The sequence below is a fragment of the Gordionus sp. m RMFG-2023 genome, chromosome 3, assembly GCF_954871325.1.
Source record: "Gordionus sp. m RMFG-2023 chromosome 3, tfGorSpeb1-WG-v2, whole genome shotgun sequence".
Lineage (NCBI taxonomy): Eukaryota > Metazoa > Nematomorpha > Gordioida > Chordodea > Parachordodidae > Gordionus > Gordionus sp. m RMFG-2023.
This window is the reverse complement of record NC_088777.1, coordinates 15,206,848-15,226,062: the sequence shown is the minus strand read 5'-3', so window position 1 is coordinate 15,226,062 and position 19,215 is coordinate 15,206,848. Positions and strand designations below refer to the sequence as shown.

The following is a 19,215-nucleotide window of genomic DNA, read 5'->3' as shown; positions in this document are numbered from 1 at the left end:
ATTTATTATTAATGATAAAAATTAATATTTAATTAATGATAAATTGTTTTTAATGCATTAAAGTTTGGGCCCAAATTAACTCCATAAATGATTTGGAGTTATTTTTTATAATGAATGAATGTTCTCAAGAGTTAATAAGTAACCGAATTGTTAGAATCAAAATCTTATCCTTGGGGACTCCCATTTTAATCTAACTCCCCCAAATAAAAAAATATAATTGCTCATAAGAGAAGTTAGAACCATATAATAGTAAAAAATATATGTAGATTGTATTTAAAGGACGTTATTAAGAAAAATCCAGAGATAATTATTTTAAAATGATTTTATTCTATAATATATTTATTTTGTTTGAAAATATAAAATGTAATTGATAATGATATTACATTGACCGCACTTTGGTGTTGGTCAAAGTAAATCGAGAATAAATGGTAAAAATAATATTTATAAAAAAGCATGATAGACGATGATAAAATTTTAAAAAGATTTATTTTGACGATATTTTATATATTAAAATATTTTTAAAAATATAAATCAGAATTATAAAATAATAGATTTATAAATTGGTTTTTATATATTATATTTGATATCAGATTTAAATATATTAACATTTTAAAATAAGGTAAGAATAAAAAATAAGGTAGTGACTATATGTTTTTTTAATAAATATAAATAGGCATAGTTTTATATGATATAACACAATACAAATTAGGATTTTAAAAAATAAATAAAATCCCTAAGAAGGGACCAAAAAATAAATGATAAAAGTGAAAAGGTTTAATGGGATTACATTATCATATTTATATTTGATGCAATTATCATCTAATAAAGGATAATTATATAAATTTTTAATATTATTGATAGCTACTAAATTTTGTCTAAATCTACTACTAGATTTTTTTGTTAACTACAAAAAAAATATGATTAAATATATTTGAGAACAAAAAAACATTTATATTTTAAAATTTTTCTGAATAATAATTTTATTAATAAGGATGAATAATGTCCAATACTTTGTGAATATCATACTGCTTCATCCTAAGCAACTGTGTTAACCACTCGCCTTCATTAACGTACCCCATGGATTCTAATTGCTTGAGGGCTTTATCTAATGCGGCTTTGGTATCAGAATTTTTATCCAAATCATTGTCGGTTATTGATGAGTGATAATAGTTATTTTCGTGCAATTGTTTTTTAGGAGTTTCAGTAGGAAGGTCCTCTTCTGCTAAAACAGCAGGTTCTGTAACTTCTTTGTGTCCCTCTTGTTGCTGAGTGGTAGAGATAGCCGATCTAGATAATGAGTTGGAGAGTAAGTTGACACTGGATGATGATGAGGGAAGTGGGATTGAGGTCGAGTTCAAAATTTCTTCTTTGTTCACCATGTGCCAGGAGTTGTATTCTTTAAGAGCTTCCTATTATAAATAAATTGTTTAGTCATTAATTTATTGTATATTGTATAAAACTCATTTAATAAATATCAGATTTCGAGTAATCATCATACATACATCTCTGCTCTTTATAAAAATAAAATTTTATGACAATCTAAATAGAGCATTTTTATTTAAAAATGAGTTTTAAAAAAAATTAAATATGAATTTCAAAAAAAATTAGGACCAAAAAAATAAAGGTAAATATAAAGGTGGATACAGACCAAATATTATAGAATTAATTCAATAAAATTATTATATTAAAAATTTAAAATAATTAACAAAATGAAATATGTGGACAATTTGGGCTATATTTCTTTATACAAAACTCAAAATTAGATTTAAATATTTGTAGGATTTGGTCATTAAACTAACCCTGAGCACATCCAGCCCAGCAGTCCATATTTAGTTTAAATAAAATTGATAAAGGTGTCACGGTTTTTTTCTAGAGTTAGACAATCTATTAATGATTCCATGCAAAACGAACAAATAATTTGGACAAATGTTTTCAAACTAATAAAACTTGGTTGTTTGTTATATATATTGTAAAATTTATTTAAATCTTTTAAAGATCTAGCTCAACTGGATCCGGAGCTATGGATTTACTGAAAAATATAACTTAAAAAATATAATGTGAAAATTTAAATATGATATCATAATTAATTATAATTTTTGTGATTTATTATTAAATTTTGAAATTGAAATATATTTTGGATTTGTAATTTATATTTTCATTTGTATTATAAACCTAAATCACGTGTTAATAATTTAAAACGTCATCACCTATGGATATCTAAATCGTTGAAAGTGATTCAGACAATGATATTAATGAAATGGAAGATACCAGGGAAGAAAATGTTCATAATAGCTATAATAGAAATTTCCAATTCCCTAGATTTGAAAATTTTTTTAAATAAATATAAAATCCAAAACTGGTTTCAAATTTATTTGTTTAAAAAACCACAAAAAACACCTAAAGGTAAATTGTCATTTTTACATTCTTATAATATTTATTTTATAAGACTGTTCATGAGTTTTAAATGGAGAAACATCTAAATAATTTTGGTATAGGCTACTCTACATCCAGACTAATTCAACTCAAACCAAATTAATTAATAATGCAAATGACAATATTTCTCAAAAATTGACTGATAAAGTTATTGTTGATTTTATAATTTATATAGCTCAGCCAATGTCCTTGGTTGATAATCTATCATCTTTAAAATGATGAAAGATGCTCTAATAGTAGAGTTATCAGAGATATCATATATATGTACCACCGCAGATAGTTGGACACATAACAGAAGTAATATTTTTGAGCTTATTTGGGAATCACAGGCCATTGGCAAGACCCTAAGACTTTAAAAGGAAGATCTGTGGCATTAGCCTTCAAAATAATAATAGGATGCCAGACATACGATGTACTTGCAAATGAAATTATTGATAATCTATCTTATATTAAAAATATGTATATAAGATTAAATATACCCTTACCCTCAAATGATAGTGTCGAGAGATTATTTAGTAAGGCAAAACTTATACTATCTGATTGTCGCTCTAGACTTGGGGCTGATAATATTTTATTAAAATGGTACAAATTACCACAAATATTTATTTTTATTGCATAAATTTTTTTATAATCAAAACTAACTATATTTTAATATTTATAAATGTTGATTTTTATATATTTACTATACAATAACATTATAAGTAAAAAATAAAAAATTTGTTTGAATTTTTTTTATAAAAAGTAGCTAAGCTACTTATAAAAAATAGTAGCTAATAGCGAGCTACTTTTTTTGACAAATAGCGATAGCGCTCTACTTTTAAAAGTAGAGTTTAACAACTCTGATTTATTCATTCAGAATAATCTAATATCTCACATTTTTAGTTTCTTTTCTAAGCCTAATAACAAATATATCTTATTTGACTGTACGATTTTCACAAAATAGATTACTTGGACCTAGGTATAAGAATGTATTATTTAATATTAATTAAGTAATTAATAATAGTATAAAAATTGAAAATTATAATTTAAGCAATATTATTGATTCTCATCAGTTTATTCCATTCCCATGCAAAAGTTGCCACAATGAAAATTTTGTAGGAATTTTCCAGCCCCAGCAAAGATATACTTATATATTTAAAAAGTGTTTGAAAATCAGTTATTTTATTTATAACATAATAATCATCGAAAATATAATACAAAAACCTTTAAATTAATAAAATATCCAACTCCACCATAAAAATATTATTAATCTTTTTAACTTTATTTGTAAAATATTATTAATCTTTTTAACTTTTATTTGTAAAATATTATTTTAATATAATGAAATATTTTTCGATAAAGATAAAAAAAACTAATTTGCTCTTAATAACTCTAAAATAGAAGGTTCTATAAATTATCAAAATCAATGAGAGAAAGCAGTCTATCTTACTATAGGCTTGAAATTAAAAAATCTAGTCTGTTTCTGTAGGTATTTTCTATATTTAACATAATTTAATAATAATGATCAACTATCAATGTATAGCTAGCTTTCCTATATTTTGTTTTTTAACTCCCAAAATTAAGAAAAACGAAATAATATTTATCCATTATTTAAATACCCTGGTGGTAAACATCTGGTGAGTTTTTACAACAAATTGAGGTTAGCTCAAAATAATTCATTTTGGTTTTACCAAAAATATATTGGCAAGTATGTTTTTTTAAAGGTTATTATACATTTTCCATAAAACGAATTTTTTACAAAATGATAATTTAAATATTTGAACAAAATAATTATCAAGCAAATTGAGATTCTTAACACCAAGTTTGCATCTACAATTGACTTTGAGAGTTTATAACTCCAAATCCATTTGTTAGAGTTAACCTTTGATAATATTAAAGTTACCCTCTTTATAACCATCATACAAAGGTTTATTCATAATTTATACATAAATATATTTTCTTAATTAATAAATTTTATTAAGACGCTATTTTATCAGATCAAATCGGTAAATTTAATAATATCGGTCAAAAACCGATATACAAAAAATCAGCCCAATCCGATAAAAAATAAGTGCATCCATAATATTATCATCGTATTTTCAAATACAAACATATTTATTCATTTCCTTTATGAATTGAAGTATTTATATTCTTCATGTAAATTGTATTTATTATATAATTTAGGTCTTTTAATAGCTCTCAGTCCAACTAAAAATGTCATTCTGATCAGCTACTTGAGATAGCTATAAAAATATTTTAATAGTTGTTTGTTATAATATTTTAATCCAACTTTTCAAAATAAGAATCCATTTAATTTAAGATTTTTTCTTTTAATTTATGATTATTTTCTTAATTGAAATTAAATGTCTATATAATCATTAAATTTTATTTAAGATTTTTTAATATGTCTAAATTAACATTTTATTCATATTAATTAAATTAATTCTACCTCATGTATATCAATGTAATCGTTATATTTTTCAATGATATCCATTTCATCATCTTCCGAACCTTCAACATAATCCTCAGTCATTGCTTTATATAATGTAAAAAATAGAAATTAATTGTATTTTGATCAGGATTCTAGATTACCAGCTCCTAGATACATAATGTATATTACCCATCCTTAATCAAACAGAAAATCTTTAGGGCCCAGATCAAGTTTCATTTTTTTATAAAAGTAATCTTATTTTTTGTTAATTTGATTTATTTTCCTGGAGCACATAAGATATTTTATTTTTAATTACTTCATTTTATCAATATTTTTTAACTAGTAAAACGTGATATCAATCCTACAACTTTATTTTCAATGATATTACATTATATTTTTTAGAGAAAATTTGGCCATTTACATCTTAATTTATTTAATAAAAACAATGATTTAGTTTTATTTGATTAAAGTATCAGCCTTTTTATTAAATAAAAACAAGTAAGAGTTAATTTTTTTAAGCAATTAAATTTGACCTGTGGATCCCTTTTACTAAGCCCAACTTAAATTCTGTACATACAATATATAAGATTTCAGAAATCACATCTTGCTATAGTGATCTGCCTTGGGTTTAATTTTTCAAACCTGGTCTAACTCAATTGTATTTTTCCCAAATAAAAATTATTTGTCTTTCAAACTTGGCACAAAAATATTTAAAAATAAAATTCATCCTTTTTAGTTTTTTTTAACTAATTATGGTTATTTTGTGAATAGATTCATCTTCATTCAAATTAATACGCAAAATATTTGTAAATATACTTTTATATTGCAATATAGTTTTACATTTTCTACATTGCACAATCAAGATTAATCTTTATCATCAAAATTTTTCTATATTTTATTCTTATAATTTATATGGTAAACTGTATTAAATTTTATTTAATATATTTAATTCTGAGATTTTTACTTTTATTAAAGCTGAGCCGATACACATACTTTTAACCAATCCAATCGGATATTGATTCAAAACCGATCCAATATTTATATTAATTTTTCCCCACCCCTCTTTGAACCAAATGTAATTAAGAAATAAATATTTTTTTATGCAAAAAATAAAATTATGCATTTAATTTAATTTTTTTATTTCTACAATTAAGACTATAATTAAAAAAAATAATATTATTTTTGTCTTGTTTAAAATATTTCCTTAATTAACATATCATATTTAAAAAAATTCTTTTATTTAAAGTATTAATAGTAAAATTGGTGTTATTATTAAAAAGATATAAAAAAACTTTACGGGGTGTTGTGCATTTGTATTGTTTAAAAAACATTACTTAGAAAATATTATAATAATGTAAAATAAATATACATAAAATAAAATAACAGGATCGTTTTTTACGGGAATCAACCCAATCTGATATTTTTGGAAAACACTAAATATCAATGCCAATCCAATATTTAATATCGGAACAGCTCTAATATTTATGCACAAAATAGGAGATATAATATTTTTTAATTTGGAATATTCTGCCAACAATTTATTTTCAAACTCTGAAAAATATATGTGCCTTGTTTCCTGAAAAAAATTTAATTTATATTTTATTTCACAAAATTGAATCACAATATATTTTAAAATATTAGGTTCAACCCAAAATATATCACCCAGGCCCAACTTTCACAGATCTCTAATATCCATATTTCAAGGGTGAAGATATTCAGATATAAGTTAATACTTAAATCAATTTGTAATCTATCATATTAAATAAATCACGGACATGATTCTACAGAAAAAAAATCTTATAATTATTTTTAAATTAACTCATAATAATTTTTATTGAATTTTCAAACATAATCCTCCCTTTCCCAAAAAGTGAGTTTGAGTTTAATCTGAGGAATTTAGCCTATTAAATTATAGAATAATTTTACTTATTTTTGAGGTTTCATCTTCTAAAATTGTAGCTTTATTATCTTTTGTCTTATCTTTCTCTTTGTGTGATACTTCACCATCATCTATAATATCTTTAACTTCAGATTTAATATTTTCTAAATTATATATATCAGGTTTAGTATAAGATTCTTGGTCAATATTTATATTAGGCAAAGTTTCTTGATTTGTAGATTTAGATTCTTCTACAGTATTGATATTAGTTTCAGCTGAACCTAGATTGATGGATGATGTGTCACAAGGATTTATATTTTGACCATTTATATTGATTTTTATGTTAGGAATAATTATGTCAGTGACATTTTTAATATAATCAAAGGGATTAAATATAGGATTTTTATTAGGTTGGTATCCATTATCCTGTTTGATATCATTTTCCTTAGCTTCAGTTGCTGATTCATCCCTATCAAGGTTATTTTTATCAGGAGAAGCAGGAGATTTTTTATCAAATGATGTAGAATTTATATTGATATTACTAGAAAAAATTGGACCAGAATCTTTATTTGGAGATGCTATATCCACATGAACATCCATACCTTATATAAAATATTTATATACATTAATATCCAAAAAAAATTAGATTATTTTATAATGAAAGCAAACTAAGTCTAATTAGAATATTAAAATTTAATCAATATAAATCTATAAACTAACCTAAAGGATCAAAGAGAGTATTGATGCTCTGACCAACACTTCTCATCAGACTACTCCAAAAGAAATTGCCACCATTTTTATTAAAGCCTTGTGTAAAGGTATCATTAAAATCATTATTTCTTTGTTGCCTGCCTGCATTAAAATTACCATTTAGGTTAAAATTAGGCAAATTAAAAGAACCAGATGTAAAAGGGCATGTAAATGGGAAAGGTGGAGGTGGGGGAGGTGGTGGAACAAATGTTTTCTGATTTTGATGAGGTAACCCATTTTTTGAAAACTTATCAAATCCACCCAAAAGGGAACCAAAATCATATAAATTTTGATTATTATCATAACTATTTCTTTTGCATGATGATGCAGTATTATTGCAGTAATTTTTGCCATTATTTGTGGAAGATGTTGAACAGGTAAAAGTGCTAGATCTCTAAAATAATCATTTAGAGTATTAAAAAAGAGGTAAATTAAATACTTTGTTGTCAGTTTTATTAGATTTTAGATTGTAATCTAAAATATGTGTATATAGGTCAGAACTTGTAATGTTTGTTGGTTTGTTAATCTTAAGCATTAAATGATTCTGTGTATGTTTGCCATTAGACTCACATGTAGAGCATAAATCATAATCATAGCAAACAGAACATTTAAATCGTGGCCCATAAATATAGCCTTCACATCCATCACAAATAATATTAGGATGATAAATTTCATTATTTTTTTCAGAGTAATCACATTTAATTTTAGTTTTTTCATTAATTAATTTAACATCAGAAAAATTATCTTTTTGGTTTAAAGAATTTATATTATCCATGCAATAAGTTTGAGACACATTAATTTCAATCACTTTTTCACCTTTAACAGCTTAAAATTTACAATGCTTAAATTATTATACCTTCTACATACAATTTCATTACATGATCTCTATTTAAAAGAATGGCTTCCTTAATTTCATCATCAGATGAAAGAGTTATCATATCACCTTCATCATCTAAATAGGAATCATTAATAAATAAGTAATCATAATATTTCACCTCTATATTTTATCGATTTAATAAGATTTTTAGTTAAATTTTCTATTGCACTTTTGACAGTCTCAAAGCTTTCAGCATTTTCTTTGATTAACGAAAATCTTTTGATAATTAATTCATTATCAAAATTAAAATACACCTTAAAATGTAAATTCATTTATTTTAAATATATCAAATTCAAAATATATTATTTCTTCAATAAAATTTTTGGATCGTATAACAAAGAACAATGTCGAATGATAGATTAATTTCTCCACGAGGATAAATATTTATTAGTCATAAAAATGTTAACATTTAACGAAATCAACATCATAAATAAAAAGACAAAATATTTATTAATATTTTATTAAAATAGCACCGTTAATTTTTAAAGAAGTTCTCATTATAAAAATGTTAACATTTAACCAATGCATTTAACGATCAACATCATAAATAAAAAGACAAAATATTTATTAATATTTTAATAAAATAGCACCGTTAATTTTTAAAGAAATTCTCATTTATTAGAAATTCTAATGATATGTACAATATTTTCAGTAAATAACAATGCTAAATATGAAACGCACACTTTCATTAACTTATGCAAAAATGTAACTAGTTACTTTAACAATGTAAAAGTTCTTATTATCGTAGCGATTTTTCTTTTATATAATTACGAATTTTCATAGTCCCCTAATAGAAATATTTTTATTAAGAATTTAATCGACCGATATTTATTTTTATATTCAATATCTATAAACTTTAAATGATTTTATATATAAATATTTACACATATATGTACAACTCAACTAATAATATATAAATAATACAAAATGATTGACATTACTTTGTAATAATCTGCGGCATGCCCGCCATTCATAAGCCCAGTGTCTTATCTCTTCCTAGTTCTTCGAGTTAGAATCTGATCTTCTGATTCATTCAATTATAGCATTTCTGGAATCGACCCAGCTTTCAGTATTTATAAAATTGCCCCTTTGAATTGTACCGACTTTATATTGAACATAAGTAAGAACAAACTTTTAAAATAAATATTTTTTTATCATGGCCTCCCTGCTTTATTCTGACGGAAGAGGAGTGGGGGCAAACCTGTAGAATAAAAAAAATGTTATTGAGGACTTTATTCTAATAGGAGATGCACCCTTGCTTGCTATCGACATTTTAAACCGATAACCAAAATGTAATCATAAATTTTCTAACAAAATCGGCCTAAATAATGCCTATTTCCAGACAGAACGTTTATTTCATGGAGGTTTCCTACGCATATTTTCAGAATTTTTTTATCAGACAAAGATTATAATTTACCTAATTTATACTTTTAAAATTTTACTGCGGAATAATTACGACTACAATTATTGAAAGGCATTTATGGCTCAAATTAGTAATCAAAAAATATTTTTGTACTGGGAAATAATATTTTATTGTTTTTTTTTTAAATTTATAAATCATATAAATTACTTAACTGTTGCGGAGTTTCAGGGAGAGGAAAATAAATAAATAGAATAAGTTGCTACCCTTGATAAAGTAAATTACTTTTCCTGGATAACGAGTTTTATTGGCATCCTTGTTAAAAAACCAACATAATTATTCGAGGAAGGATCTATGTATAATTAACATAAGCTCCCAAAGGGGCGGGCCTTAACATGAAAGTTTAAGGTGAAAATAAAATTGTTAACGGCCGATGTATAGGCGGGTACTGTATTGATACCGGCCAATATCTGATTCTAATAGATGAAAATTTTATCTTTCAGTTCACTCTACCAATAATTCATATAAATTTATTTATATTTTATTAAGCGCTAATATTGTCTATGCTCTATTTTCTATAATATATGTAATGAATGCGTTATATTATAATAACAGATAGGCATTAAGCTAATTGGTATCATAAAAGTTAAGCCATTACATTAATAATAATATTTTAAATGCAAAATTCTAAAAATAATTTATTTTCACGACTACAAAGATTAGTTGAATTCATTACTATGAAAAATATCATTAAAACTTTGATAAAAAGGGATTTGTTTTTTTAAAAAATATTAATATTTTATAATTATTATTATCTTTAATAATTTAATTTCAGTATTAAAATTATAATGGTTATAAATTAAGTTTACAAAATATATAAACTTGCCATATATTGTAATGAATATATATATAATAATCATTCTTTAAAACAATTTTACATTATAAAGTTAATTAAATATTTTACAAATAACAAAATATATAATATAAAAATAGGCTAATTGACGTTTTATGAAACCATAGGTTTCTTTTAAAATAAAAGCATTGATTTGCATTGATTTGTCATATAAAATTTTACAAGTCAACAGCTCCAGCATTATGATGACTCGTTCGATTTAGTCAGGAGCTTTGAATCACGGCTCCAATTTGCGTAATTTTATGATAATCGGAACTATACATATAAAAAAATTAAAAGTTTAAATAATATGCAAAGTTTTTGATCAATATACCTTGCTAATATATTGCTTATTCTTAATCTCCAATTTGGGTTCAAATCTTAGGAACAGATCCCGATTTGAAAAAAAAAATCTTTTGGATTCGGTTCGAGATTTTTAAAAAAATTTAAATCCGACTTGTGTTTTCTAAAATAATTTTTTAAAGTTTTGATCATTTTACTGCCCGGCCAAGATTCTTAAAATTTTAAAATCGAAAATATCTAGATGAATGTATCTTGATTAATTAATCCAATCTTTAGTTTTAAAATAAGCTCTGATTGATTCAGATTATCGCTCTCCAAAATCGACCCTAAAAATTTGATAGCTTTTTTTAAAAAAATAATTTCTTAGGGTTGGATTGTAAATAAAAACAATTAGGTCGATAGATCTGTATAAGAGATATCTAGGGCTGTGCCGATATTAAATATCGGATCGGCACCGATATCTCGAGCTTTCAAAAATATCGGATCAGTCCGATACCTGTAAAAAACCCAATCCGATCTTTTTACTTTTCTTTTTTGTTATTTTATGTATATTTATTTTACATTAATAATATTTTCTAAATAATTTTTTTTAAACAAAGCAAATGCACAACACCTCTTAAATTTTATTTATTTTTTAGAATAGATTTATAGTATTTTAAAAGTTTTTTTATAAAAATAGAAACCTGATTATTTATTTTAAATCTTTTTAAATAATGCCAATTTTATTATTTATACTTTAAATAAAAGAATTTTTTTTAATATGTTATCTGAATTATGGAAATATTTTACAAAAGACAAAAATAATTTTGCAAAATGCATTATTTGCTGAATTCTAATTTCACGGGGAGGAATAATGATAAATTCATTTAACACTACCAATATCCACTGTTTTAAATTATTTTAGAAATAAAAAAATTAAATTAATTGCATAATTCGATTTTTTACATAAAAAATATTGATTTCTTAATTACATTTGGTTCGAAGAAGGGTGGTGAAAAATCAATCGGTATCGGATCGGTTTTTAATCAATATCGGAAAATATGGTATCGGATCGGTGAAAAATATGTGGATCGGCACAGCTCTAGATGTCTAATTCCGATAATATAAATTAATTAATATGTAAAACGTGGGTTGTGGCTATTTAACTTAATTTTTTATTTTAAAATTGGTCTTCTTATTCTTTCTTTCCTCTTAAATTCACAGTATCATAAAGCTAAAATAATATACATTTGTAAAAAAAACTAACCCAATAACAATGTCAGAACCGTCGATAACAGCAAGCCCAAGACTAATTTCACCTATATTATTCGTATAATTTATTTTTAAAAATATATTTTTTATATAAAAACATTTTAGTTTAGATAATAGGATCGTAATAAATTCCTCCAAATTTCCCATTGAATAAAAGGTCGATAATTTTTTTCAATTTAATTTATTTTATAATATTATCGAAATTATATTATAGATTTATATATATTAAATGTACTTTTCTTTAATATATATTTTTTTATAAAAAAATTGTTATATAGGCTGCTAAAGAAAATTATATTATAAATATCTTCTCAACTATGTTTTTTTTTTAAATTCTTCCGATAAATTATTTAGTTCGTGCTATAGACATGCTTATTCTAGAATGATCATATAGGGTCTCCATGTCAAATCGATCAAAAAAAATCAATTTTCGCGGAACCTCTTTTTATATAAACTAAGGTACTCGAGCAGTGTTCAAATTTTAGCATCCTAGCTCTTATATTTTTGGAGATATCAAGGGTCAATGTATGAAAAATGACCTATTTTTACGCTTATAGATTGTCATTCAATCAAGGATTTAATAAAAACTACAGAATTATAAATAATGACTCTATATTAAATAAAGTGTAAATACCCCACTGTGATTTAAAATCCTTGTAAAAAATCGTTCGTTCCTCCGATTCGATTATAATAAAATTATAAACAAATGTCACTAAATCCAATCTATATCTGTATAAAAAAAATTGGAATGTTAATTTTATGGCAAAGATGGATAAATGTTAATTAATGGTTCTAATATTATTTAAAATATTTTCATATATAGCAAAGTGTTATTCTTGCTCCATATGAATTTACTTGTATACCAAAATCAAATCAATGCAAGATGAAATCAATCTTATTTTAAATTGAACTAAAAATTGTTGTTTTTATTATAACCGTTTTTCTATTTATATATATTTATTTATTTGAAAACAATTTAGATTAATAAAGTATTTTGGCGTATAAAATCTAAAATCCATTATACAATAAAGTATAAGTAATTTAATAAAAATTATTTAAGTAGTATCATGTTGAGCACCTCAACTAATAACCAATAAAAAATAATAAGTATTTAAGATAATAACAAGTAGTATCAATCAATAAATATAAAAATGTTAATTTATTTCAATTTAATAAATTAAAATGTTGACCATCTAAACACAAAGAATCTACCACATATTTATATAATATTTTAATTTTTATTGGTAAGAAAATATTTAAAAAACAGTAAATTACAATTTATTATGCAATATTTTCAAAAGATATTTTTCAAGCTATTTAATCACAGATTTAAAAAAAATATTTAGCATGCATATGTGTTGTAGATTCTTTAATATACAAATATCATAATAAATATTTTTAAAACAAAAACTTGGCATTCCAATTTTTTTTTACAGATTTAGATTGGTATTAGTGATATTTGCTCAAAAATTTTACAAAAATCGGAAAAACTCATTATTTTTTACAAGAAAGATTTTAAACTTTAGAATGGGATGAAAGGAATGATCAGCTAAAGATAGAAAATCCTATGAGGTTGGAAAATAGGGATTTCAGAATTTTTATTGTTAAAATATTGTTATATTTTGTGAAGAAATTAAAGGAAGTAGCTATTTACATATTTTGCAGTGAAACCATAAAAATAGCTGGTTAATTTAATGTCTCATTTACATCAAACACTCCCAAACGTTTATTTGTCTAAGGAAGCTAATTATTGGGAAAAACTATCCCAATTTGCATTTAAACTCCTTTGATTATATCAAATAGCAAAATTTATTTGTCTACTAAAAATATTATATTAAAAAATGATAAGTTATATAAAACATTTAAGCATGTAAATCTAATAACCTTTCAAAAGTAACGTTTATAAAGAATAATAATAGATTTAAATTTTTAATATACCAAATAAGGCATTTGCCTTACTTGCAAGGGAATTGCACAATACTATTTTAAATTGTCCTCTGAAATCTCTATAAAAATATATATTAATCCTGCAAGACATCTGTGATTTAAAGATCTGCAAAAGTAGGCCGCCTAATTTTTTTAAAAAAATCGGGTTTAGGTCGGGTTAGGCCTAATATTTTTTTTAAAAATTTGGGCCGAGTTAGGGTCAGGCCTTGGAAATTTTTTTAAATGTATCTAAATTTATCAATTTTATATTGAATTTTTTATGTAAAATAAAAATATTTGATTTAATTCATAGAAACTAGAAGCCATATAACATATGTCTTTTATTTTGAGTAACTATAAAAAATTTTCTATATTTAAATATTCGGGCCGTTAAATTATTTTAAAAAAAATTTAGGGTTTGGGCTGGGCTGGCAAAATTTTTTAAAAAAAATTGGGTTCGGGTCGGGCTGGCAAAACTATTGTAAAAAAAATTTTGGGCCAGGCTGGGTTTGAAAAATTAGGCCTGATGCAGATCACTACTGTGATTTACAGAAGAGATATGAATAAATAAATTTGATATTAGATGATGAGTTACAGCTTTAAGTCATCAGTTCAATTTCATCTAAGGAACTATGTCTAATATCAAATTCATTTAAATTAAAAAAAATTGACCATATTTATTACTCTACCAATCAGAATACAAATATATATAACTAATGAAAGACTATTAAAAAAGGTAGTTTAAATTTATAAATAAATGTTATAACCCTTTCAAATAATTATATATAAATTTACCCTAAATTTTTTCCACCATACCTTCCTGTTCAATGAAAGTGTTGAATCATAATAATTATCTAGCGCAATAAATAAATAAAATATTATTATCATTATTTATTGATTGATTATAAAGTATCAATAACCCCCAGAGCCTGGCAAATTGAATTTTATTTGTCCCATACCCAGCCCAAAATATTTATCAATTATTAAGCAAAAGCCACCAATATCATTTATTTATTTTTGGGTCTAAGTATAGTCCAAATTTTTATTTTAGGCCTTAGGCTTGCACTTATAATTATTAATTTAAAAATATAACACATTTTTGTAAAATTAAATAAAAACCATTAATTCCTGTCCTAATCTTGGGGATATTATCATTTAAAAAAAATAAAACTATCATTTTCTATTTTTTTTAAACTCCAAGCCTGGCCAATTTTTTATATAATAAGGCTGGCCTTAATCTTCAAACTTTTAAATTTTTTTTTAGGTTTGAGCCTAATTATGGGCTAACTTGCAAGGCTCTAATAAAAAAACACCAAAAAGAGTTAAGATTTAAACTTGAATTAAAAAATACGTGAAGATTTTAAATAAAATGTATGTAAAATACATTTCCATATATTAATTAAATCATAAGGAATACAAATTTAAAGATCATTCTAATTATATTTCCCATTTAAATTCGAATTGAAACTCTAAAAAAATATATTGTTTATTTTTGGCTCTGGAAAATATATTTTAGGTAAAAAATAAAATCAGAGATGCACTGAATTTTAAAAAAAAGTTTTATACCTTTATTTCTTCTTTTCTTTTAATTTAATTGTATGAATTAATCATAAATAAATATAAAATAATAATATTGGTTTTTTTTTCTATTATATTATTAGTTGGTTGATACTGTGTTAATAACAAAGTTTAAAAAAGGTGGTATTAGTGCTGATTAAAAAATATATTGCATAAAAAACACTAATTAAAAGATTTTAAAGTTTATACTATTGCAAATATAATTATAAAAGCGCCACACAATTTCTCTATAGAAAATGAGTTTTTTAGAAATATTTGCAAATTGCAACAAATAATTTATAAGTAATATATAGTATACTTTAAGTAAATGTTTTAAGACCTGAGTTATAATTTAAATATTTTAATTGGTCCGAGGTATCAAAAAACTTTTCAAATTTTGAATAATTGTCTCGCATAATACCCAAAACTTGATTAACTTCCTGGGGAACTGCATTTCTATAAAAAGAATTTTTAATTAAAAAACAAATTCATATTACTGAATAATTAAAGGATCATCCACATCGGAAATGGGTAGCTTTAATAATTTTTCCTAATGCAAACTAGATATAATTTCGATTAATATTAAATAACTTGTTCAATTTCGATTCGTTTCATGAATATGCTGAAGTTTTCATTATATTTATATGACACTCCATCAAGTTATGGCATCTTATTTGACAGCACTCACGTTACAACATGGTTTCAAATATCTACAAAATTGAATATCAATTGAAAGATATACTTTTTTAAAAAATTCCATAACTATAATTTTAAAAAAGGAAGATATTTAATGGCTAATTTGATCAAATTCTTAGCCATTTGAAATAAACTAAATGGGCGTATGCAGAATCCCCCTACCCCTCCTAGCAGGAGCCATGTTTGATTTATATATTATTATTATGGGAATCTATATGAAAGTCATTGCACTCAGTTAAATTTAACTCTTTTATTCAACAGAGACTAATTTTGATAGCCAATCGGACTACGATAAAGTAGGGTGGGATCTGGGAATCACAATGACGATCTAATTCAAGGTAAATCACAAATAGTAATGGATAACAAACCGTGATGATTCAATAGTGAGAAATCAAGAATTCTAAAAAAGGACATAATATAGGTTTGGGATTAAGGATTGACAAATTTAAAAATTATATATATATCAATGATATATATAACATCATTGATATTGCTATAATACTAACAAAATAAAGAAAATGAAAAATGAAAATGTTATTTTTTTACGACATATTGCAAAATAATATAGAAGAATATTATTCAGAATAAATAGGATAAAAAATTTAAATAAAAAAATATAGACTATGCGCCCAAAGTCAAAATTTTTATTTAATCCCCCCTCCCCCCCCCCCCAATGAAAAATGAATAAATAAATTTTTTTATGATTAAAAAAATTGAGACCTAAAATCATTTTTATAAAAATCTAAAAGCCCCAAAAGGCCCACAATAAGTGTGGAAAAAAAAATATATAAAAAAATTTACTAAATTGATAATAAATGCTTGAAATTTAAAAAAAAACTATTTTATGGTTTTATTTATTATAAATGGTTATTGCCATTTTAGGGGGGAAAATAATTTTTTTATGTTATTTTTTTTGGTTATTTTTTTTGTTGTTTTTTTTTTTATTTTTTTTTATTATTTTTTTTTGTTATTTTTTTTTGTTATTTTTGTTATGATATCAATTTTTCATTTAAGATACTTTAAAAATGCTTTTTCTACAAATTTTTATTTAAGATATTTTAAAAATGTTTTTTCTACAAATTTTTATTTCAGATATTGTAAAAAAGTTATTTTTACAAATTTTAAGATATTTTAAAAAAGTTTTTTCTAAATTATAAGCCATAGGCGAAGCCAGGATTTTTCTGGGAGGAGGGGCACTATTAGGTATTGTTTTTTTCTAAATTTGAGGTTATGTCTACTTATTGTGGGTCTTTTGAGGCTTTTAGATTTTTATAAAAATAATTTTAGGTCTCACTTTTTTTTGATAAAAATTTTGAATTATATAGTTGTTATTTTAAAGTTATTAACTTTTACTAATTTTTCTTCCAAATTCAACTTTATAGTGAATTGTATAAATATTTTGGGGAAAGGGGATGGGGGTGTAGGTGGAAATTTTTTTATGAGCATATAATGATACTCACGAGAACAAGCAAACCCTCGTAGGGAATAGATTTTCCTCCTCCCAGAGCTGCGCCTATGTTTTTTTATCTAAAAAAAATTATTGACCAAAATTTAATTAAAATAGACATACTATTTAACATAAACCGTTAGAAAATTTTATGCACAGCCCGGATTTTTTGAAGATAACATTTTCATGCTCCGACCAGATTTTTTTTTTTTTTAAATCTTTGACTTCAGGCTAAGATTTTTTTATACATTCAAAGAGTCCATTATTTTTTTTGGCAAATTAATACAAATTTGATTAAATTTTGAAAGTTTTTTTTTAATTCTGAACATATGCTTTAAATTTTTGATTTTAGTCCCTATAGACAATTTATAATCCTTGATTTTAAAATCTTGACACCTTTAAAAATAGGTGATTCTCTAATTATTATTATTAATTAATTTAAAAAATTAAAAGATCCAATTTTATTTAACAACGAATATCTACGCATGAAACTTTTGATTGTAAATATTTATTAGATAGATCAACAATTTTTATATTCAACAATAACTTTAACAATTTAATGATGTTGATATGATATTCTATTTATTACAAATCATGATATCTCGTATTCCTGATTTTTTAGAACTTAAAACTTTTTAATTGATGCTATAATTTTGATGTTTGATTAGACAAAAAAAAAGGATAAAGATTCGGGTTTCATGTCAATTTAGCAAACTTTACGCAAATGTTGTTCATCGTGAATGGATTTTAGGGCAAATCTTTTATCACGAATTTACATTAGCTAATACCATTCCGCGAAGACTATCGCGAAGCAAATATGGGGAATTTTTTATTGCAATATCCTTATCGCGAAACCTTTAAAGCGAATACATCACAGTGAAACTCTTATCGCGAATTTAATACGAATACATTACAACGAAACCCAAATCGCGAAAATAATATGGAGAAAACTATTTCGTGAAACATATATCACGGATATTAAAGCGAATTTAATATGACGAGGTTAATATTGCGATAATTACCAATAGTGACTATTTAATTTAAAAACATTTATTATACTAGTAGAAAGCCCGTCAAAAATGACCGGGAATGAGATTTTTATTCATTTTTTTACGATATATGTCATGCCAGATCCAAGCTCACAATGTTAGGAAGCATATAATTAGTAAAAAGTTTATCCAGCCCAGCTCAACCCTTAATAATTTGTTAAAGATATTCACATGTCAGGTGCAAGCTAATATAAATTTTGAGGTTCCAAGCCCAGTCGTATCCAATATAATTTTGAATCCCACTTCGGAGATAGTTAAATTTTTAATTGATTTATCATCACATGAAGGGGAATTATCTGATTTATCAATTAGTTTAAGATGTAAAAAAAAACATGTGAATTCCGTATTAAGGGAAACTGGGAAGGCCGGGGCTATACCTAAAACG

The 19,215-nt window shown here is 24.1% G+C and overlaps 2 protein-coding genes across 3 annotated transcripts; both read right to left on the bottom strand.

Moving 5' to 3' along the window:
• Positions 1–467: 467 nt before the first annotated feature.
• Positions 468–8,687, bottom strand: LOC135926241 (uncharacterized). Of its 2 annotated transcripts, XM_065462043.1 has the most exons (8): positions 8,468–8,687; positions 8,329–8,424; positions 7,912–8,288; positions 7,623–7,866; positions 7,443–7,574; positions 6,770–7,324; positions 4,862–4,947; positions 468–1,409 (listed from the first exon to the last, which is right to left on the bottom strand). In XM_065462043.1, the coding sequence occupies exons 1-8, from the start codon at positions 8,619–8,621 to the stop codon at positions 984–986; spliced, it is 2,070 nt and encodes a 689-aa protein (XP_065318115.1). In that variant the 5' UTR covers positions 8,622–8,687; the 3' UTR covers positions 468–983. The 2 variants fall into 2 exon arrangements, with proteins under 2 accessions (XP_065318115.1, XP_065318114.1); XM_065462042.1 differs by having other exon boundaries at positions 7,443–7,866.
• Positions 8,688–10,407: 1,720 nt separating this feature from the next.
• On the bottom strand, positions 10,408–16,314 carry LOC135926332 (uncharacterized). The gene is made up of 6 exons (XM_065462172.1): positions 16,230–16,314; positions 16,136–16,188; positions 15,979–16,094; positions 14,877–14,935; positions 12,151–12,202; positions 10,408–10,877 (listed from the first exon to the last, which is right to left on the bottom strand). Exons 1-6 carry the CDS (start codon positions 16,251–16,253, stop codon positions 10,840–10,842), a joined length of 342 nt encoding a protein of 113 aa, XP_065318244.1. The 5' UTR covers positions 16,254–16,314; the 3' UTR covers positions 10,408–10,839.
• Positions 16,315–19,215: the final 2,901 nt, after the last annotated feature.